The 25354-nt window shown below is 35.3% G+C and overlaps 1 protein-coding gene across 1 annotated transcript in view; it reads right to left on the reverse strand.

The window, feature by feature from the left end:
• LOC136829394 (lachesin-like) overlaps positions 1-20368 on the reverse strand; it is a 161830-nt gene extending 141462 nt beyond the window's left edge. Inside the window, exon 1 of the mRNA XM_067087887.1 lies at positions 20317-20368. Within this exon, the coding sequence (XP_066943988.1) occupies positions 20317-20353 (37 nt within the window). The 5' untranslated portion in view covers positions 20354-20368. The remainder of the gene's footprint in view (positions 1-20316) is intronic.
• Between the last annotated feature and the right edge of the window lie 4986 nt (positions 20369-25354).

Genomic DNA, 25354 nt, shown 5'->3' on the forward strand with positions numbered 1-25354 from the left:
TTAGGGGCTGAGGAGTTACCTTTGAGGAGAGAGAGAGAGAGAGAGAGAGAGAGAGAGAGAGAGAGAGAGAGAGAGAGAGAGAGAGAGAGAGACGCTAAATGCTTATGCGTTAATCGCTGAAATTACTATGGTAAAATTCTCGACACAACGTAAGTAACCACACATTTGGATGTTTGAATTGAACAGATAAACTCAACTATCAACCTCTTTTTTTATTTAATTGTATTTCTTAGCTTTCGACTGATCTTCGCTTCCCTTTACCATATCTAAGGTGTTAAGTGAAAATTTATCCATTTGCTTGTCAAGACATCTGACAAATAAGTATACATTGGTAAGTCAAAACTTTGTTTTTCTTTTTCAGAGCCTTTGAGGAGACAGGTGTAGAAGAGCCAAATATAGTAAATCCTAGTAACTTTCATGAAAGCTCATATCCGGGAACTTTCACCTGTCAAAAAAAAAAACTTTTTTCTGAAGTTTTGAGACCAGTTTTTTATGAATAAATCTCTTATAACAATGGTCAAAATGTTGTCTTTTGTTACTTAGATTCAGAGGTTTTTCCGTAATTTCCAAATCTCCTTTCTCTGTCCGAGAAGTACATAATGTATGAATGTCACCGATGTTACCCATGTTTTATGCATCTTCTTATCTGCCTCTGAAATATTAGGATGCACGAAAATATACATATTTCGTCTGTAGTCTACTTTCTGACCCATAGACCGGCTTTTAGAAGTCGATCGGATTACCTAGGACTGGGTTTTGGGGATCATTCTTTCTTTCTGTCTTTCCTTTCTGGATCCACCATCTTTCCGCCAACTGAAGAGAAAAATACACTATTTGGTTCCCAATATACAAATCTTCTCCAGGAGAACTTGTGTATGTGTATGTGTGTGTGTGTGTGTGTTTTTTTGGTTTTGCTTCTCAACCACCTCTCGTCTCCTTTTTCTTTATATTGTTTGTGTTTTTTGTGCTCTCTAACCTTTTCCTTCATATTGTTTGTGCGTGTTTTGTTTGTGATTCTCAACCACCTCTATCTAACATGACAGAGTGTGTGTGTGTGTGTTTTGTTTGTGCAACCACCTCTCCGTGTTTGTGTGTGTTTTGTTTGTGCTTCTCAACCACCTCTCGTAACCTTTTCCTTCATAGTGTTTGTGTGTGTTTTGTTTGTGCTTCTCAACCACCTCTCGTCTCCCTATCCTGACATGACTGTGTGTGTGTGTGTGTGGGTGGGGGAAGGGGGGGTTACTGAAAGTGAAATGAGTTATCCATGCTCATCATAATGAACCCTTTCTCATCGCCGGCCGCCGCATATTACGGAAATGTATTAATGAAATTTTGGAATATAGTAATCCAGGGATGAATATTTAAAAGAAACATCCGTATAGGAACAACGCCACCCGCAGAAGCCATTCGTTCCAAGAGACAATTAACGTTACACATTTCTTGGACGAGGGCGGCCGTTACGGTCAAAGTAATACATTGAGTCATAATGGCGTCGAGAGTTTTTCATCTTTCTCTTCTCTCTCTCTCTCTCTCTCTCTCTCTCTCTCTCTCTCTCTCAAATTCAAATTCAGAGCGACTATTAAGTAGGCACAAACATAATCGTAATTGCTTTAAATATGAAAAGAGAGAGAGAGAGAGAGAGAGAGAGAGAGAGAGAGAGAGAGAGAGAGAGAGAGAGAGAGAGAGAGAGAGAGCTAAAAGACCTTTTAGTTCTTTAAAAGACGAATATTTGAAACGATTATCTCTGGGGTATTTCAAACTTCTTTATTTTCTTCGATTCTCTTTTCCTTTCACTTGGTCTTTGATTCCATTAAGGATTTAGAATTTGCCCTAAGATATAATCATAGTTTTCATTCCATGTGGTAAAAGCTAATCTGTATATCAATCTACTCGTTCAACTTTCCAATATGCTGGAAATTATATGAAAAGCAGTGATACACATACACACACTCACACACATATAACCAAATCACATACATACGCACACAAATATATATATATATATATATATATATATATATATATATATATATATATATATATATATATATAATATAATGTAAAATAAATATATATGTGTATATATATATATATATATGTATCTGCAAAACTAAATTCGTTTTTCCATCTCCGCGAAAGGTAACGTATAATTGCTGAACATCTAGGAAAGAAAAAAAAAAAACATATTTCATGTTCCTTTTTCTTCTTCTTCCGTGCAGCTGAAGTACTAGGATAAAAAAATATACATATTCCATCTGAGGTCCTTTTTCCAGCCCATAGCATGACTTTCAAAAGGCGATCGGATTAGCTACGACGCGGGTCTTTTCTTTTTTCTCCCTTTCCCCTGCCTTCCCACCCCCCACCTCGCCCCCTCCCGCAACAAAAAGGAAAAAATTCTATACCATTCAGTTTCCCTTTATAGCAATTTCATTCTAAAAAAACACCTCTTTTTTTTTCCTTTTCCTCAAACCTGGGTTTCGCCCCCTTCGTTTTTCGTAACTTTTCTTTCCCCGAGACGAAAGTGAAATGAGGTTTCCATGTTCATGATAATGACGCCTCTGCTCATCGCCGGCTGTCGGTCATAACGGAAATGGATTTATGCAATTTCGAAAGTTTCGCGAAGATAATTTCCACGGGATAAATATACGAAAATAAAAGGGGTGTCCATCAGTGGTTCCACAGGTTGGGGGAAAAATGATTCCAGGAGACGATTCGCGTTATACATTTCTTGGGCTGAAAGGTGACTTTTGGTTATAGTGATATATTTAATCATACTGGTTTAGCAAGTACTGTGAAACTTACAACGGGAATTGTAAATCAGACCTCAAAGTAGCAATTTTTTTATAATAAAGAACGAGAGAGAGAGAGAGAGAGAGAGAGAGAGAGAGAGAGAGAGATTGTTGTGATACATTTAATCATAATGGTTTAGCAAGTTCTGTGAAATTTACGATGGAAATTGTAAATTAGATCTGAAAACAGCAATATTTTTTATAATAAGGAACGAGAGAGAGAGAGAGAGAGAGAGAGAGAGAGAGAGAGAGAGAGAGAGAGAGAGAGTTATTGTGATACATTTAACCATAATGGTTTAGTACGTCCGTGAAATTTACATTGGAAACTGTAAATTAGATCTCAAAATGACAATATCTTTATAATACAGAATAACAGAGAGAGAGAGAGAGAGAGAGAGAGAGAGAGAGAGAGAGAGAGAGATGATGATGATGAGTGATGATGATGACGATGATGATGATGATAACACCCCTTGCCAATCATGAATAAGATATTTACATGTCTAAATTAAGACGCTTTTCGGTAACGCCGGTGGCTTTATTAATCCAATGCTTTCAGGGATTTACATTTATATTGTCGCATCCCTATTCATAGGCGTTCCTTCTACCGAGAACCTAGTCTAGAGCACTGGTATGCAATCATGAATGTGGAGCTATGCATGCAAGATACATGTTGTGTATGCCGAGCAATATACATGCGCATATTCCTTTTGTAGCCTCGCGTTCCTCGTTTTTATTTCGAGACGCGCTGCTGTTCATATAAAATTTATTTATTCATTTTTTTTTTATCTTATCTCATGTGGGTATGTCCTCTTACTTACATCTCATTTTATTCCCGAAAAATTCCCTCGACATCCAGGCTCACTCTTTTAGCATAATCTAATGTCTTCCTTACTCCTGGGATGGATCTATTATTCATGCCTTCCGTCCACTCCTACAATGTAGCCAAGGCTTTTATCTCTCTCTCTCTCTCCCTCTCTCTCTCTCTCTCTCTCTCTCTCTACATTTATTCTCTTTATTTTCTCACTACAACTGCATTTTTTGCATTTTTCAGGAATCTCTCTCTCTCTCTCTCTCTCTCTCTCTCTCTCTCTCTCTCTCTCTCTCTGTCTCTCTCGGGCATGCGTATTTCTTTATTTATTTCTACTACTGTATTTTTCCGAGAAATCTCTCTCTCTCTCTTGGACACGTCAGTTTATTTATCTGTCTATCTCTACTATAGTATTTTTCCAGGGAATATTGATGTTCTCTCTCTCTCTCTCTCTCTCTCTCTCTCTCTCTCTCTCTCTCTCTCTCTCTCTCTCTCGGACATGTCTATTTCTTCATTTATTTCTACTGCTGTATTTTTCCGAGGAATGTCTCTGTCTCTCTCTCTCTCTTGGACACGTCAGTTTATTTATCTGTCTATATTTACTACTGTATTTTTCCAGGGAATATTGATGTTCTCTCTCTCTCTCTCTCTCTGGCATGTCTATTTTTTCATTTATTTCTACTACTATATTTTCTCTCTCTCTCTCTCTCTCTCTCTCTCTCTCTCTCTCTTGGACACGTCAGCTTATTTATTTATTTATTTATCTATCCCTACTACCGTATTTTTTCAGGGGAATATTGATATTCTCTCTCTCTCTCTCTCTCTCTCTCTCTCTCTCTCTCTCTCTCTCTCTCTCACACACACATTCATTCAGAGGTATGGCGTTTGTCTGCCAGTCTTTCAGTGGTATCACTTGAAAACAAAAGAATATATTTTTTTAATTTTTGGGGGGGACCCAAATTCACTTCACTCCAAGAACAAAAAATAGATACTAACATCCTTTGACTTGTTGTCTGATACTGTCACTGATGTGTATTAAATAAAAAAAAATAAAAAAAAATGCGTTCCCTGCTGTATGTGAGCGGAAGCGTTAATGATGCAGAGTAACTAAGCTAATCGTGTCCAACATACATGAAAGAAATTTAAATTACATAGCTTTCGGGCAATGATGCTAATTGCTCGGACGGACTCTTGGAATTCGTGGCTACCTTTTAGTTCATTTTATTTACTCGGACCATTGTATTTTTCAAATAAATAACTCTCTCTTTCTTTTCCTCGCTCTTTTAGAATTTATTTCTAATTTTCTTATGAAACTTTTACAGAAGAATGACAATAAAATACGTTTGTCTTCTTGGTTATAAAAATACAATTTAAATGGCGAACGTCCTTCCCAATCATCTGCTTAGCTTGTATGGAATATTATGCTTGAAGCAAAGTGTTGCATGGCTAATATTAATCTGCTAATGTACCTTGCACTTCACACATTTCCATTAAAGACTTTATGTTTCAATGCAACTTAAATGCACTCAGGGACCCCAGTGCAACTCTCGGGGGCTCGTGTGCTTCCTATCGTTTCGAATTTCTTTTCATTTTAGTTTTCTGTAAAAGAAAACTATTGTCTGTCTGTCCGCCCTCAAATCTTAAAATCTACTGAGGCTAGAGGGCTGCAAACTGGTATTTTGATCATCCACCCTCCAACCACCAAACATGCCAAATTGCAGCCCTCTACCCTTAGTAGTTTTTATCTTATTGAAAGGTTAAAGTTAGCCATGATCGTGCGTCTGACACCGATATATGTGCCAACAACACAGGCCACCACTGGGACGTGGCTGAACGTTTCAAAGACCGCAGCTGAGAGTTTCGTACAGCATTATACATCGTACAGAAAACTTGTTAAATAACGTAATATACTTTTGTTATATATCCTCTCGTTTTTCTCTTAAACGACTCCAATTATATATCACGCATCTTTTTCCGTTCAATTATTCATAATAGGTCTTTTTTCCGCGCATTCATTTATCATGTATATCTTTTTCCGTCCAATTATTTATCATATACCTTTTTTTGTCTTTCAGTCATTTATCATATATGTCTTTTTTCCGTCCAATGATGTACCATGTATGTCTTTTTTTTCCATCCAATTATATATTATATATTTTTTCCCCGTTACACGTTCCTTCATGTCTGAAGTTGTTCTTTGTTTACATCTCAAAAATCTGTAGCTAACCCTTATTTATAATATCGTCCTTTATGTCTGCCCTCTTTGATGCATAGTTCCTCATTTCTTTTTAAGTTATTCACTTCTTGTTTACATTTACTAACAATATCACGACCTCATCCCAAAAGCATAACGAATATTTTTAAACTCTAAATTTTTTTTAGTTATATTTTTATTTATTTATTTATTTTTTTTGTATATTTCCTACAAACATCAAGACCTCATCCCTAAAAGCATAGCGAATTCTTTTAAGCACTTACCTCATTTATTTTTTAGCTATATTTTTACTTTTTTTTATATATTTCCTACAAACATCAAGACCTCATCCCTAAAAGCATAGCGAATTCTTTTAAGCTCTTACCTCATTTTTTTTAAAGTTATATTTTATTTTTTTCAATTTTTCCTAAAAACATCAAGACCTCATCCTAATTTTTTTAAGTTATATTTTAATTTTTTTATATATATTTCCTAAAAACATCGACTTCATCCCTAAAAGCATAGCGAATTATTTTAAGCTCTTACCTCATTATTTTTTAAAGTTAAATTTTAATTTTTTTTCCCAATATTTCCTAAAAACATCAAGACCTCATCCTAAATTTTTTCAAGTTATATTTTCATTTTTATATATATATTTCCTACAAACATCAAGACCTCATCCCTAAAAACATAGCGAATTATTTTAAGCTCTTACCTCATTTTTTTAAAGCTATATTTTAATTTTTTTCAATATCTCCTAAAAACATCAAGACCTCATCCTAATTTTTTTTAAGTTGTATTTTAATTTTTTTATACATATTTCCTAAAAACATCAAGACTTCATCCCTAAAAGCATAGCGAATTATTTTAAGCTCTTACCTCATTTTTTTTAAAGTTAAATTTTAATTATTTTTCAATATTTCCTAAAAACATCAAGACCTCATCCTAAATTTTTTCAAGTTATATTTTCATTTTTATATATATTTCCTAAAAACATCAAGACTTCACCCTAAATTTTTTAAAGTTATATTTTCATTTTTTATATATATTTCCTAAAAACATCAAGATCTCATCCTAATTTTTTTAGTTATATTTTAATTTTTTTATACATATTTCCTAAAAACATAAAGACCTCATCCCTAAAAGCATAGCGAATTATTTCAAGCTCTTACCTCATTTTTTTAAGTTAAATTTTAATTTTTTATATATATTTCCTAAAAACATCAAGACCTCGTCCCAAAAGCACAGCAAATTTTTTTAAGCTCTTAAAAGCCACTGATTAAAGATGCATCAATGATACCACTTCCTCAAGCGTCTCGTTATTTTGTGTCGTTTCTTCCAGCAATATACCAATAAATTTGAGTGATCCTGGAATGTCTTTCTTTCCAGTCGCTCTTGTCGGAAAGTAATCTCGCCGCCCGCAGCTAAGATCATGTTATTTATTTCTTCTGTGCTGGAGGCGCCTCGCATTTTTAAGCCGATGCAATATTTTTCCTTTATATTTTCCCGAATCTTTTCCGAAGAGTATTATTATTATTATTATTATTATTATTATTATTATTATTATTATTATTATTATTATTATTATTATTATTATTATTATTATTATTATTATTATTATTATTATTATTATTATTATATTTGTGTTTTACAATATTTTGAAGACAAAATATCATAGAGGATATTATTTTAAAACATTACTAGTTTTAGGCATTACTCTTATTATCATTATTATAATTAATATTACAACAATTCTATTATTATTATTATTATTATTATTATTATTATTATTATTATTATTATTATTATTATTATAACTGGTCTCGAAGAAGTCTGTGTTTTCTGAGTATTTATTTATTTATTTTATTTTTTCGTCCTTTCCGTACAACACCGAAATCAGCATTCATTGAGCTTTTACACGAGGAGAACTTCAGTAACAGCCAACAAAAGCTGCATCACAATAATCCCTTTTAAGTGGGTAAGCTTAAAATAGACCACAAAACTAATTTGCTTGCGCTGGAACGCTACTGAATCCGCATTTGCTGCAAGAACAAGAAATTTACTCGTCAGCTATTCAGATACGAATCGATGCAGCTATAGTAAATTCAATTGCGATGTATTTACGAAATCTTAAGAGAGAATCAATGTAAAGATTCACAGGCAGACATATACTGCAAAAACTAGAACGATCTAAGACAAATAATTTTATAAATTATCACCCATATCACTATTTATGATTTTGAAAACGTCTCATGGGAAAAAATGGAAATGTAATTTTTATTTTTAGGCCTAGGAGTGAACGACTTACTTTGAGTAAAAAAAAAAAAAAAAAAAAAAAGAGTAGCAGGAAAGGAAGAAAGAAGAGACGTCCAAAGTTGTGCAGTTAAGTGAAAAGGAAAGGGCTGTCGCCGAACACGGCAATCCCCAGGTTGGTATTTGGTTTAGATCAAGCCGTCTTGTGCCAGCACAGGCCTCTGCCCGAAGGCGCCCAGAAGTACAGCAAGATGTTGGAGGGGATAATAGGCATGATGTGGACCTATGAACCTTGACTAACTAACACTGACGCTGCAATCGAAAGATTATTATCTCTTTAATGAGCGATGCAGGGGCCTGATCAGGAGGTCACGAGACTGTTTTAGAGGAGTGGCCGTGGTAACACTTCAACAGAAAACGTGTCTGGCCTTCAAGACGAGAGAGCCAGCACGACAGATGGGAATATGAGCAGAGTCGCCTGTTAGATAAACTGATTTGTAATGCATCATGCCCAGAAATCTCATTATGTCAGATTCTTAAGTTCTCAGAAGTATACTTGATAATAAGAAACTGACAGTAATCCAAATGTCTAAAACTCGGTGGAAGTATATTTTAAAGCATTGGATAGCCAAGTAGACCCTGTCTAAGAGCATTAACATTTGACCAAACTATAGGATCTCCATTCTGATTCACTCTCACGGTCAACAGTGACTGTTAAAGAATTTGCAATGTGGGACGGAGACGCCAGCAAAAATTGACTGAGATGAGAAAAAAAAAAAGGATAAGAGTGTTTGAAACGAAAAATGAATTATCAGGAACTAGTTCAGAATGGTAAGGGACCGACCAACTGTTAAATTATCAATAACAAGAGACATAACCGGATTAAAGAGCTTGAAATGACCTTGCAGAGGAGAAGTAAAATCATAAACAGAAAGGTTAGTTTCCAGATTCGTATCACTTACACTGTTCAAGGTCCTATGTATGTCGCAGGTGAGGACAATAGATTCTACAAAGTCCCGTGGGAGCAGAGGATGACCAAACACCAGTCAGATATGGAACAAAAACAAAAGCCTGGTGTTTTTTGACCTTGGTGATTCTCCAGATGAGAATTAGATTCAAAGTGGCTGAAAAAATGGAGTTTGTTTAAATTGTTTATAGTTTCATTACAGTAGCAGAGATAGGGAGGAAGTTCAGGTGGACAGTAAGAAGAGAAAAGCAAAGCACATGAATCACTTCAACAGCTGTTTTACTATTCTTGCCAGACTTTTGAGCGTTTACAGTCAGCAAGAGACCTGCAGACTACAAACACGCCTTTGGAATTGGTTTCAATTTGCAGTGATAATCTGCAGTAATACCATTCGCTTATTTTTATACAGACGCATATCACAACTGTGATTAATTTTACGATAAATATTGTACTTACTTTTCTATTCCCGTTGTTTGATTAAAGTTCTCTTGACTTTGCTTCCAAACAGGGAAAGCCAGCGGAGATGGATAAATCATTAGGCGTAAAAATTGGGAAAGAATTTAAACAAAAAACAGATTGTCAAGGGATGACATGAACTTTCAAACTCCACTGACGTTTTTGTAAATACTGTTTGGTGCGTGTTGTAAATAAAATATTCCATCTGCAGGGAGGATTTTCAATTGGATCAGGTCTCTCCGTGAACTGGTTTTGATTGGTTTCCTTTGGGGATATATATTTTTTCCTTTTTTTTCGTTTTTTTTTTCTTTTTGGTACATTGAACCCACATCGAGATGCTGATGCAGGAAGCGAAGACTCAATAAAATCAAAGGTTTATATGATAAACTGAAGTTATTTATTTGGATAGGCGCTACATCTACAGTCGACAATGTTAACTATTAATGAAATGATCTGTGCTTAGCTCTTGAATGAAGTAAAATGAAACCAAAGGGATAATAACCAACAGTCAGAGCTAATGCAGACTTCACCAAAAATGATAAATTCTCCCATCGATTGTTTCAGCGTGGTTAGATACATTTCATATAATCGTGCGCATGTATGTATTTATGAATATATGTATCTATGTATGTATGTATGTGCTTTCATTCGGAGACGGGGAAAGCAGCCTGTCCAATGGGCTTTGTGTTGCCCAGGTCTCACAAAAATCAACAGAAACAAAAAGAGAAAACAGGAAAAAAGTTACACAAAGTCCGACTGAAACCATGAGGCTTGTTTCGTAGAGGATGGGGAGTTGTAAGTGATTATTATTATTATGAGCTTGATGGCGTGCGCTACTCTGCGCTGGAATCCGGCGCTGCCCGTCATGTCTCCCCTACCCTCCCAATCCCTACCTACCCAGCCCCCACCCGGACTGGACAAACAGGTTTGCAGGAGGAGGGTGGATGTATTATGTCTCCCCTACCCTCCCGATCCCAACCTACCCCGCCCCCACCCGGACCGGACAAACAGGTTTTCAAAAGGAGGGTGGGTGTGTCATGTCTCCCCTACCCTCCCGATCCCCTACCTACCCCGCCCCCATCCGGGGCGGACAAACAAGAAAGATCCACTCAGATTTTATTATTGTAGATTATTATTATTATTTTTATTTTTATTATTATTAGTATTATTATTATTATTGCTGTTGTTGTTGTTAAGTGAAAATACGGCCTCCCACTTCCAAGAATATTTCAGCTGAAGTAAAAAGCAATAAACAATTAAATAGGAATTTAACAATTTATATGTCACCATGTACCGAGTTTTGGGATGCTCCGGCAAATATTTATGACGAGACTTGTCTGAACTACATTTTTTTTCTTTGATTTATTTTGTTTTACAGACGTGAAGCGAATAGTGTGAAGGGATATCATTAATGCAGTTCGAACTGTGAGATAAATGGTACTGAAAATTAGTTTATTCATGCGCGACCCACGTTCGGGGTGACAAGAAGAATGAAACCTGAACGTTATACATGCTGGAGAATGAAAATGAATCATTCTCGTGCTATTATGCTCATCAAGGAAAGAAAACACCTCAACAAGAATGTCCAAGTTTGGCTGTCATAAATTATATGCTGGAACAACAACATATGAATCGGTAAACATGGATATTTGGAAGAAAATCCTATCCTATATCACAGTACGATTACTGATGCTATATATTCAACCCTTTACAGACCGTGTAAACAAAGATGTTAAATATTTATGGAAAGGTGACAGGAGTATTTTCTTGAGGTAATTTTTATATATGACAATTTTGTCAGAGTGACATAAAGTTACTTCACATCTAAATTGCAAATTAGAGAAAATCAATTTAGTCCAGTTTTTAAAGGGCGGCAAGTGACTATCTGTCAAAATAAACACAAACAAAATTTTTTCACACACAAATATAAATAACGTTCGAGCCAGCCTTCAATGCGCGCCGTGAGGAATTTTTTCCACAAAACAAACCAAAGATTTTCTCCCTAAAATTGGACACAATGTTCAGAACTAGGGAAAATTTGAAACAGTGAGCTCTTCTGATACAACATAAATGAAACCAGGCAAATTCGCGGTGAATGGAATCTTGACTAGATGTTTAAAAGATAATCCAAAAATTATACCAATAATAAATTTGCATTTTAAAAAAGTATAGAAAATTATCAGGAAGTACTGCCAAAGATTCCTCTTGAACCACAGAAATACACTATTTTCCGAAGGTAAGGAACGTATATTAAATTTATAATTGTCATTAAATTTTCTCTGTTACACTTCTCAAATAACTTAAGTATAATTACATGCATATCTGAAGTTCCTTAAAAGCAAAAACTCACTTCACTTTTGGTGGGTGTAACGAAAGCACTAAGGATACGAGAAAGATTTCATAGCCATGAACTGCACAAGGAAAATATTACAAGAAAGATCCACCGCAAAATATCTCATCTGGGGTATGTCGGAGAATCGTGTGGAGAAGATGGCGGATTGGAAAGAGGAAAAAGCGCAGAGGAGAAAATTAACATGAATGTGAGGAAAAATATACAAAAGAAAATATGAAGACCTCAAGGTAAAGAAGCCAGAATAATATGAAAATCATACTGCAAGGGTGCTAGAAGAGAAGGAAGTATCTAAATACAGATATGATTTTTGGAAATGTGTTATCATTTAAACTGTTTACATTGACATTGAAGACCTGAAAAGAAGAAACACCACCAGAGAAACGGCTGTTGTTGCGAATTTAACTTCCCACAAGAAAATTAGCAAAAGCGAATTTCATTTCTGGCCTTCGCTTCAGGAAGTGAGACTCCACTTATTCTGTGAGATGAACAGCGTTCATAACACATTACTTGTTTATCCAAACGTAGGTTATAAAAATGATGTCAAGATTCCAAAGACACGCAGTGAAGGATCTCATTACCGCGTTAAAAGGTAAGCATCTCCTAGGAACGTAGCTTTCAAGATAAAAAAAGCTAGCCATGGTGAAGTCGCAATTACACACACTGACAACAATCCTCAGACTATTTCGTTTTCATTTACTGGTCTCTTGAATCAAGTAACATTGCTTCTAAACATTTGCAGCATCTTGTTTTCTTTAATGAGAAGGCGTCTGGGCTAACACCAGAGGTTAATTAAGACCTAAAGAGCCAGCGTAGAAAAGAATAGTAAATGTAGAAACTTATGTTATGGTACAGCGTTCCACACAGTCCTCAAAAGGCACTGGCAAACGTTCCTGCAAGGCAGAGAGTCAGTGTGGTAAACGTTTCCCCTTAACATTTCTCTAGAAGTAGGCTCCATTTTTTTTTTAGGGTTTTAGCGGATACTGCAACCATTTCCAAAACGCAATCACAGTACGATTGCAGGTCAAGTCCGCCCCTTTAGGTAAACTTGCAGAGGAAAAAAATCGACCTTCCTTGGAAATGCTGTTATATTCATCGGTCCCAACGAGGATATTCTGGGCTCACTGTGCATATGCATATGTATGTATATATATATATATATATATATATATATATATATATATATATATATATATATATATATATATATATATATATATATATATATATATATATATATATATATAATATATATATACATATATATATATATATATACACATATACATATACATATATATATATATATATATATATATATATATATATATATATATATATATGTATATATATATACGTTCCTGCAATCTCTAAGGATGGAATTGCTAGCCCTATGCCGTTTCCTTGACCCCAGCTCTAACTGGGTAGAATTGCGGTTGGAAAGCCAGAGTTGAACCACGAACCTTGCCAACGCGTTTCACTGTCTACCACTTAACTACAGGCACAAACAAGATATACATACATATATATTTATAAAAATATATACATGATATATATATATATATGTATATAGCCTATACATATACAATTATATATATACATATATATGCGCGTGTGTGTGAAGATAAAGTTTCATGTATTTACCTCTCTCCTTACTGAAAAATGTTGAAATTTACATTTAAGTCTTTTACCACAAATACCGTATCAAATACAAACTTACTTTTCAATTCGCATTTAATTATACTGTACATATGTGTTATATACAAAGTTTACCGAAAAATTTGGCATCGCATTTAACGTGGAGTTTAATCAAGACATCTAAGGACATGCATGTGAATTCATAAATTCTATATACGGGAAGTAGTTCCAAACACTACAAATGACGGGTTTAATCTCAATATGAGTGAGGGGACAGCAATTCCCGTCCAGTGCATTAAAGTTGCATATATATATATATATATATATATATATATATATATATATATATATATATATATATATATATATATATATATATATATATATATATATATGTATGTATATATATATATATATATATATATATATATAATGTCTATCCGTTTGTGTTTTATAAATTATATACATAATGTCTGTCCGTTTGTGTTTTTGAAATTATGCCACTTTTGTTTGCTTGTACAACATAATATTTTTACATTTATTCTTACACATTTTTTAAGTAAGGCTTGTAACTTTTGCTGCACCCATGCAAGCATAAACCACCAAACACATTCTTAGGTGTAAAGAGAGAGAGAGAGAGAGAGAGAGAGAGAGAGAGAGAGAGAGAGAGAGAGAGAGAGAGAGAGAGAGAGACCGGGGAGGAGATATGCAAAGGCCTCGTTTGTCTTCATAAAAGAAAATTATTATGGCAAAAAAATTCCCCCTCTTTACTCGAGAACAGGTCCTTCTCCTCTTGGAACGAGAACAGATAAATACGGAGACGTGTTCCAGAGCAGCCGAGTGGAAAACACAAACACACTTAAAGAGGCTTTTTTTTACGACTTAAGCAAGATATTCTGGAAAACAATGCTTTCCCCTAATTCCCCTTTTTTCTCCGTAAACGATGACCATCATCAGTGGGTTCCTTTCGTGGCTGGTTTGCTGGTTTATATTCAAGGCACTGGGGGTTAATAGGCCTTAAAGATTCATATCTCTTCCCGCCCCCCTCCCCCCCCAAAAAAAAGGGTAACAGCCGCTGGCGATTATTCCTTGCACTGCCTCCACGCTCTCTCTCTCTCTCTCTCTCTCTCTCTCTCTCTCCTTTACATCTTTCGTCTTCTCATTCCTCGGAAGAGAGTCCAAGCGTTGCTCCTTCCGTCTTATTCCTGGCTGAATATTTCATTTCATCAAAGAGCCGGCATAGGCGCGCTCCTTCGGTCTTAAAGCCGTTCTACTAACTTGCTTGTTATTTCCTTATCCGTATCATCTCCATCAAGACCTTTCTCTAGCTGACTATCCTCTTCAATATAAATGATGAGTGGAAATCATTAATATGGGACAAGACGCAGAGATTCTCGAGTCCCTCTAATAGGGTGATGCCCTGAAAGAGGAGAGTGAGTTCTCAAGAATAAAAGGTCTTGACGATCGACTAATGAAGCTCGAGAGAACCTCGAAAGGAACGTAGTGAGACTCGGCGATCATAAGGCTTCGAAGTTATTTTTCCTCGCTGGATTCGAAATGCTTGGTTCGTCAAATGGCTCCGAGGGGAGACTATAAATTCCAACTCGAGGAAAGAGGGCCGTGAATTATCAACCGATATTTTAAACACTGCCAGATTTGCGATCGCTCTGGTAATACAAGGCTCTTTTGGGCACTGGGAAAGGGTCGTTTTTATTAGGATTAACGTCCAGGATAATTCTCCGTGAAAGGAGCCCTTTATGTCATTGGGACTCCGGCTTAGTAGGTCAGCTTCATCTCGAACTGTTAAACGAGTGTTATTTTACTAGTCTATTAATGCTACGAATAAGTATACACATTTAATGGACTGGATTTAAGCAAATTTGCTGCATCGCTGCAATCCCAGCCTAGTACAGAATAAATAAACTGATCTTGGAAACAAAATCTAAGTCAGAACAAACAATAGTCAAAGTGTGTATTGCATGCGAATTACTTTCTCATCCCCACAGCATCCTCTCAAGACTAAACAAAGCGGGACCGAAAACGAAAGAGATATATGAATAGGCTATATCAAACAAAAGTTAAGGATTGAATGTCACTGAATATCACGTATCTTGCAGTAAGCTGTCTCTCGCTTGTACATTGTGAAAGTTGCAGACGACAGAAATGATGAAATGTGGTCGCAAAAAGTACAAACCTCAGATGAATATTCAGTGGCGCACAGTACGCCATTTCACGTTCGTCCACTGGCAAAGTTACAGCCGACTGAATTCATAAATTGTGGTCGCAAGGCAGACCAGAGTGATGGTCGCGAGGCAGTTGCGAGTAGACCCTATTTCATCCACGGGACCAGTTCGTAAACACATGTTTACAGCTGAAGGAATTCATCCCGTTTCGCCTCTTCTTCTTCTTCTTCTTCTTCTTCTTCTCGTTCCCCTCGCGATACCGAAATTGAAGCACCATCGCAGTCGTTCCCCTCTCATGACCTCCTACATCAATTTAGAGGGGAAATTGGGGAAAACGAGACACAGCGACAGGAGGTCACGTTGTGGTCACTGTGTCTACATCTTGTATTTATTGGCAATAAAATACACAGGCGCTGCGACAGGAATTGCTTATGGAGATGATGAGGTTTGACAGGCGGTCAAGACAGGGGATCCAAGGCTGTTAGGCCCAGTACAAATAGATAGGCTGCGTGCGTACACACACACACACACATAAACATATATATATATATATATATATATATATATATATATATATGTATATATATATATATATATATATAATATATTTATATATATATATATACATATTTATATATATATATACATATATATAAACATATATATATATATATATATATATATATATATATATATATATATATATATATATATATATATATATATAGAGAGAGAGAGAGAGAGATCGAAGATTTTTAGAAATTAAAACAATATTACTCTTGTCAGGAAAGGTTTTTGCGCTGGTATAGGGAATGTTATTCGAGCGATAATAATAATAATATTAATAATAACGCTCAGCTAAACAAGAACTTCATAAAATAAAGATGGCAAGCTGAAAAAAACAACAACAGCAACAAATAAAACGAATTTATAGATAAGCAACCATTAAAACTCACAAATTAATCCCATTATCACGAAAAAGGAGACAATAATCCTTCTTTACGCGTCTTGGAATACGAAAGAAAGACAGACGCGGAGAGAGAGAGAGAGAGAGAGAGAGAGAGAGAGAGAGAGAGAGAGAGAGAGAGAGAGAGAGAGGATCTGACGAAAACCAGCTCCGTCATAAATTGAAAATTCCACAATAATGACGAGGCGAGCATTGAAGTCGTCACGTAGTATCTTATTAATATGAATAGCCCAGGAATCCGGAGATGTGACATACCAGGATGCCACCAATACAAACTTCAAAGGGGCCCTACCATAAGGACAGAGAGAGAGAGAGAGAGAGAGAGAGAGAGAGAGAGAGAGAGAGAGAGATGCGGTTTGACTTCTAATAACCAGGACTTTCCACTTACGGGATGCTGATGATCTCAATAATAGCCTTTCATCTCTTTGTTATGATGTGTGCATCGTCCCTGATGCGGGCAAGGGCGCAGGTTCATTCAATATGAAGGACCAAGTTTGACATTTACTCTGTTGTAATTGAGGGAGGAGAACGGCTTCTCATAATTAGTGACGAGCGTTTCAAATCCAACATTGCAAATGCGCTTCTTTGTACGTTTTTTTTTTTCTCTCTTTTTGAGATGTCTTGTTGGAATTAAAAGAGCACAAAGTAAAGTCATAATCCCGCTGATGTAAAGGGTAATTATCACATATATTGTACCATGAGTATATTAACATATGCATGATAACATGAAATTTATATATATATATATATATATATATATATATATATATATATATATATATATATATATATATATATATATATATATATATATATATATATATATATATATATATGTGTATATCTTCTTCTTCTTCTTTTAACGTGTTTTTCCCATTTTTGTATATATGATGCCTTCTTTTTATTATATATATATATATATATATATATATATATATATATATATATATATATATATATATATATATATGTGTGTGTGCCAGGGGCAAAAGAGATTATTTATGCGTACATAAAACATAACCGCTTATATAAGTGGGCGTGATTGTGTGGCTATGAAAGGAAAAAGCGTTGAGACACGTTTCATGGTCTTGGTAGGCTGTCACATAGACCACATTAATCTCCTCTTTTCCTCGAGTTCGTCTCCTTCACGAGAATTATGTAACTTTTAGTGAACTGACGTAGGATGGGTTTATGTTCTGTCTCCTTTCAGCTTTATCTGGCCTGATATAAATGAGTATGTTTGGCCGTATCTGTTTATATCTGAACTGACTTGTCGAAAATACTCGGATTTAAAAGCTTTACTTTCAAATCAAAATACTGGCTTTTTCGAATTACCGTTAGAGGGCCTTTTGTCGTGTTACTGCCATAAATGATATTTCATGTCTATTTGAAAAAAAAAAATGAGAATTTTCATATATTCTTTACGGATAATCAGTGAAAGTTGTTTTTATTTTAAACAGGTGATGACCTCATTCTACGAAGGTTGTTATATTACAAATATGAGAGAGAGAGAGAGAGAGAGAGAGAGAGAGAGAGAGAGAGAGAGAGAGAGAGATGATAAATTCATCAGTTTACAAAGATTTTATCTGGACTGCCATTTATTTTTATGAATATGTCTTCAAATAAATTCCAAATCTCACTATTCGCGACCAATTACATCTCAGTGTCAACAGTGTTAAACAAAACTCTCAAAAGTTGAAATTTTATTCGCATTTCCACACATACGTATAAACACACACACATACACTGGCCTCGTCACTGGAAACAGTTTCCTAATATGTGAGATTGCTTTGGATAATGTATCAAAGAATAGTACAATTACAAAAAATTGTTTGTCTAATATGTCTCATATCAGGAAATAAAGAAAAAATCCTCTACGGTGGTTAAACCAAAATTCTAAGAATAAAATTAGACACGATATGTTTCCTCTCAAATGCTGCCATTGCTGTTATAACTGTAGTGAATTCTGAGCAAATTTTAGAACTGACAGATCTTGATCTTAAAATCTTCTTGTAGGTTAGCACTGAGTAATTACTGGCAACAGCAGAGCTCTCTCTCTCTCTCTCTCTCTCTCTCTCTCTCTCTCTCTATAACAAATTAAATGAATCTTAATCGCATTTTTCTATTCATCATCATTTGGTCATTTTGTATCGAATTATAATGCAAATGCCCCTCTCATCCATTAGACAACAAAACAGTATATAACCTATCACTATTACAATACAAACGACATGACCATAGGCAGGATTCTATGGAAGCGAAATGATTTACTGCCCTAACCGTGTTCTAAACCTTGTTCTCTTTCTCTATTCTGGGAACAGTGAAACTTGAATCTTGACATTTGTTTCCCAGAAGTCGAACCCAGGTCATTTGGAATAAATTCGAAATGGCAGTGACCTTATCTGCCGCGTCACCGCGGAGGATAAAGACTAACTTCAATTTATTGGTCGCCAATTCTGTCAGATTCCTGCACTGCGTCTAGGACGGCATGAACGAAAGCGTAACAATGTGGTACTTGCGCACAGTAAAATTATTACCAGACCTGAAAGACACCTGGATGTACATCAACTTGGTTTCATTTAATTCATGGCCAACATCTTATAGTGAATTAAATAATGCGCTTCTATCTGTGGCCGCCATATCTAATTGTTATTTAACGCTTTCCGTTCGATTACTGCCTCAGATACAGAATGTTTTGCAAGTTGTTTCTTAGGTATTATTGGGTGAGAAAGATCTTATAAAACTTAACACTGAAAGTTGCAAATAAAGAAACATATAAATATAATCATATATGTAAACGTGGTGTGATTAATCATAAATGCTACTTAAAAATATCCAAGTAATACGAAGTTTCTCGCTTACTTTTATCCTAAAATCTCCTTTTCCTAGCTGCTTTCACTAGTTAAAAATATCCAAGTGATACGAGTGTCTCGCTTACTTTTATCCTAAAATCTCCTTTTCCTAGCTACTTTCACTAGTTAAAAATATCCAAGTGATACGAGTGTCTCGCTTACTTTTATCCTAAAATCTCCTTTTCCTAGCTACTTTCAGTAGCTACCCTTTCCCCATCCTACCCTTCCATATGAAAAAGAATATTAGAATAACTACATAACTTGTGGTTTTTATCGAGTTACATACCATATACTGTAGTTTCTGCTTTGACTACTGTTACATCGGGGTTAGAAGAAAAACAGCATAATTTATGTTAACTGATAGAAAGAGAAAACTGTACTTTGATGGCAGCACACGTCCCAACGTTTCAGTCACAGGCATTTTTAATTACGCTCTAACTCAATTACTTTAACTAGGTTTCCTAATTTGGCATACCGATCTACAACGACGGTCATACCATTATCACTCATTAATCATTCGTATTTTGTTAATACCATCATCAGATGGAAGCGTGTGGACGACGCATCGAGGCGAATATTTGTACTGCTTAACGAACCGGATTTACTTGCGTGGTATCCGGTCTCTTTCGTAAAAGTATTATAACGTCCTTATCCACAGTATCTTTGTGCTTTCATAAACCTTGAGTGATTATTAATAAAAAGTTTGATTTTCGACAAAAAAAAAAACATTCATTTCAAACTACGGTTTCTGTAAATCAACACAAACTATATTCAATTAAATCCTTGATAATAATTGATTATAATGACTCCTATTTCCCCAATGGTGAATTTAAAACCTTTGACTAAATAACATACTCACTCAAGTTTGGGGCTCTCGATCCAGACACCAAAGCCATACCTGAAAAAAAAGGTAAAAATTAATATTTTAATCTTTTGAAAATCGAATAAATAATTAATATTTTAATCTTCTGAAAATCGAATAAAAAATTAATATTTTAATCTTCTCAAAATATAATAAAAAAAATTAATATTTTACTTTGTTGAAAATAGAATAACATTGATATTCCCTACCATGTTCAAACGATCGGTGTTAACTTTGAGCATGGTCATGAACTGCTCCCTTTTTTTGTGAGAGTATAAAAAATCAATCCAACAAAAAAAAAAAAAAGAAAAGATTACGAAAACACACACAAGCAAATACAAACTAATCAAGGAAGCATAAGCACAAGGTATAGTACATATATACAGTACCTATTTATACTCGTCTTTCCGCATCGCTTGCATTAACATCAGGCCCCACGCACACACAGGCAAGCACGCACGCACGCGCACACACACACACACACACACACACACACATATATATATATATATATATATATATATATATATATATATATATATATATATACATACATACATAATATATATATATACTTGTATATATATATATATATATATATATATACACATAAATATATATATATATATATATATATATATATATATATATATATATATATATATATATATATATATATATATATATATATATATATATATATATATATGTGTGTGTATGTATAATAATTGTATATAAAGCTACTCGGTTACAAACCTTTAGCAAACGGGTTACCGGAAAACCAGCTTTTAATCCAGACCCGGTAGCAGTAAACTCAATCGGATTAATCTTTGTTTCTCCCCTTCCCTCTAGATGGTTTCCGCACTTTATCCATATACAACTGATACAAAAAACAAAAAAAATCTACATAGCTTTACTATATCAATAATCGCTCAATGTTAAGTGATCGATCTTTTGATATTGTTTCCTGCTTGAAGTACAAATATGGTTATCTTAACTGCCTTTTAATTCTCTTTACAATTATCTTTAAACACATCCATTCTCTTTACATAGAGGACTGAGAAAAATATCAGTTAATTCATTCATAACATTGGCGTTTTCATCTTACTAAAAAGTAAACAAAAATTCTTCTCTTCCTACTACAAGGAAAACAATAAATAAATAAATAAGTTAATTAATTAATTCATTCATTCATTCATAAAAATAGGTAATTTAATAAATAAATGTCCTTCGCTGAGAACAAATCCGTCTAGACCAGAAACGAAATGATTCATGATCCGAAATTTCTAAGGAAAAGACAAACCCACGCAGATACTGACAGAAGTGATAAGCCACAGAATTATAGTACAACTGAAAATAAAAGTCTACATGAAGGAAGCACAAACAGATTAACTGAAAGATAAATGATGACAAAAATAACAGATGCTGAAGAAATTATAATGTGTTCATGTTGTACTAGATAAGAGAAAACGAGATGGCGCCCCCTGAGAGGAAGGCCTTGAAAGGTTCAAGAGACGGGCGCACTATAATCTGTAGCAAAGATGTCAGAACCGCGGTGTGCCATCAGTGATTCTTTACAAAACAGAACACCATTGGCAAGATATTCAATTATGTTTGTTCATCGGCTGACCATTAAGCTATGTGAATGGAAAGATAAAGTTTTCATTCATTGTCATATTTAATATTGATCTAAAGTACAAAATTATTTTATAGGTAAAAAAATACACGGTTGTGGTTCTATACAGGGCGACGTTTTTAACATTTTCATTGAAAGTAGCTGCACTGCTTGTAGAATAAAGAAAAGAAACAAAAACTACGTCATTCACTCTTCTACACTAGGGAATATTTACATAGCAAAAGGTTATACCGAAGGATAAATTATTGTACAGTCAAAACTTCAGGTAATAAAGGATACTTTTTTTGATGTCGCTGCAAAAAAAAATTATCAATTCGTAGACGAAGACTGTAGTTTATAACACTATTGTTTTTCTTTGCTTTTCCACGTGTAAATGTTTTCGTGGCACTCCAGCACAGCTCAGTATATGGTAGCTGTACTGTTTGTAACTCGTTGTTGATAACAGAAATTTATCAATACGTACACGAAGAAGACTGTGGTTAGTAACACAATTATTTCTCTTTGCTTTACCACGTGTAAATATTTTCGTAGTACTCCAGCACAGTACAATGTGCCTCGTCTTTCCCTCTCTCACCTTCTGACTTTTAGCCTCGCCATGTATTTCGGAGGCCCCGTAACCAATTATTTCTTTACCCCATTATATTCCCTTAATGCCCCTTAATGTCCCTAAATAGTCCCCACGGTGACCATCGTTGACACACGTGTATAATAATGTGGCGCTTCCCACTCCCCTCTCACCTCGGTCACTCCGACCTCCAACCTTCCTTTATTCATCCATAGAGACAATTTCTCTGGCGCCCCTGACGGCAGTTGGCACCCCACGGGTGTCCTTGTCCCCCCAAAAACCCACAGCCGTGGAGTTTTATGTCCGGTCATATGATGTGCTCCGTCTTTTTCATTCTATCTTATTTTACTTCGTTGCTTCATTCTCTGCAAGATTTCCCAACTTTCATCTATTTGTTGCCGAAGAATTATTGTTAATACTTAAACATTCTAATGCACCATCAAACGATTCCGGGTTACTCGTTACTTTACCATGGATACCTGTTCCCCGTTTGTTGGTGTTCTTAGTTCTTCCATCTTAGATTTAACAATTTCCGTTTCTTATTTTTGAAGGGATGTCTCGTGTAAACATTTATACAGTATTTACCTAGAAAACCACTCATGGTTAGATCTCCCCATATTTCGAGCACGTTTTGACGTTTGATCTTCACTCACTCCTCAAAGAATATGAAGGAGACATCATCACGTAGTGGGTCATTAAGCGAGTTTTGTGTATATACAGTCAGAAGGATAATGATTACGGCTAACGAGAAGCGCGTGTTAGGAAATTGTGAAAAGGACCCTGCAACTTTAAAAGAACCTTCCTTGATTCAGATTTCGAGCAGAAAGTAATCAGAACTTGGTAATGAGATTGCTATCAAAAAGTCCAAATATAACCGAGCTTTCAGCATCGTCATCGACACCCCAGGCTTCGTTATCTTCTTTATCGCCGTGGCGAATAAACAATCGTCATATCAAACGCAGCATCCTCATCACAGCAACCCACCCCCTCCCCACCTTTCCTTCACAGATAAACGTCTCTCGGCAGATGCCTGTGAGGGAATACAAGGTACGCAACGTATTCAATGTTTAGGAGTAGCGGGCCATATGGAACTGGAATTGGGGTGACACTGAAGTTGGTGGTCGGGGGGCTGAGGGGGGGGGGGGGTCGGGAGTTGGGATGGGCTCTTTCACAACATGGGCCGACTTCCTCGTCCCTATCCTTCTTAATGATGACTTGTTTGATGAAAGCCGCGACGGACCACCAATCCTTTTCGGGGCCACTCGACCATGCGGGAATGCCTTGCGGTCACAGGCGATTCATTTACCGCATTGGTCACACCGGAGAGCGTGCGCCCGCAGAGATATGTAAAACTGTGCTGCTGTATATGCAAGATAACGCGACTGATTTTCCCGTTGCGGAAATGAAAATTACACTGGTTTTAATAGATAGTTACTTTATAAATGTACACTCCGCTCTGTCCGTCTGTCTATATGCATCTCTGTATATGATACAAAAGGATCCCTTTTCAAGAGACGTAAACATCAGGGCGCTCGAACTGAAGAAAGAAAAAGGAATATTTTCTTAGCAAATGATACCGTCACTGCAGCTTTAAGCCACTGGCAAGAGACTTATGCGATTTCACGATATTTGTTTCATTTCCTACCTGGTTTTCACGTGGTTCAAACTTCCTTGCATATCGGTTTAATCAGCCCGGTAAATTGCCGGTAATTTCATAAACAGTTTATCTATTCAACTGTGTAAACACAAATTAGAATTCTTTAAGATTACTGTTTATCATTCTGGGTACATCTGGCGATTTGTTTTGTACCAAACTTCTGCCATTACTGTCCGACTTACGAGTTTTATTGGGTTAAGAATATAAATACCATTGGCAACAATGAGTACTCTGCCTCCTATGAACAGACTCGGCGTTGAACACGAAAACAAATATAAATTGAAGTAAATAGGTATTTCACAAGCAATTTAACTTATCAAGTTCATTTATCAATGTAACTTATGAAGTTCATTTATCAACATAACTTATCAAATTCATTTATCACGTTCAAAGTAACTTATTTAAGTTTCATTTATCACGTTCAATGTAACTTTTTATCAAGTTCAATGTAACTTATTCAAGTTTCATTTATCAAGTTCAATGTAACTTATTCAAGTTTCATTTATCAAGTTCAATGTAACTTATTCAAATTTCATGTACCATACGCCCATACAACATTTTGTTACAGTAGGATATACTACACAGAACATTCTTTGCATTCTTCTCAGGCAATCATAGCATTTTTATAATCTACAAATGATCAAACATATTACTTAGCAATAAACACCAAGTCATGAACGTTTCAAGGTGAGTAATCAAGGGAGTGACTATCTGTCACAGAAAACGGTGATAAACGAGCTACATCAAACGAGCAACATAATGTTTGTTGAAAGACGAGATCTGAAGTAATTATTAGACCTGAATGAAAGAATCTAATTTAAAAATAAAAAAAGTGAACACAAAAGGCCCACGATAATGAGATACGAAAAATAAATATAAATAAGTATAAATGAAAGTCATAACTCTCTACTTAAATATTCCTTCAAATCAAAGAAAACGAACGAAACTTTAATTATCAAATGCGTTTTCTTTGATAGAAGCTAATGAATGAGAATGAAGCAAAAGGTTAAAAGTTATTGAAAGAAGCAGTCTGCATAACGTGTGGAGTAAGAACAAATGTATCAAGTTAGTAAACCATTGGAAGTGGTAAAAGGGTTAGCTTATATAAAAGCACTAATCAGTTTCAAGATGATTTGTTCATGTGGCGAGATTGGGAGACAGTAGGTTGGCCCAAAGA

Source organism: Macrobrachium rosenbergii, chromosome 44, assembly GCF_040412425.1.
Source record: "Macrobrachium rosenbergii isolate ZJJX-2024 chromosome 44, ASM4041242v1, whole genome shotgun sequence".
Classification (NCBI taxonomy): Eukaryota; Metazoa; Arthropoda; class Malacostraca; order Decapoda; family Palaemonidae; genus Macrobrachium; species Macrobrachium rosenbergii.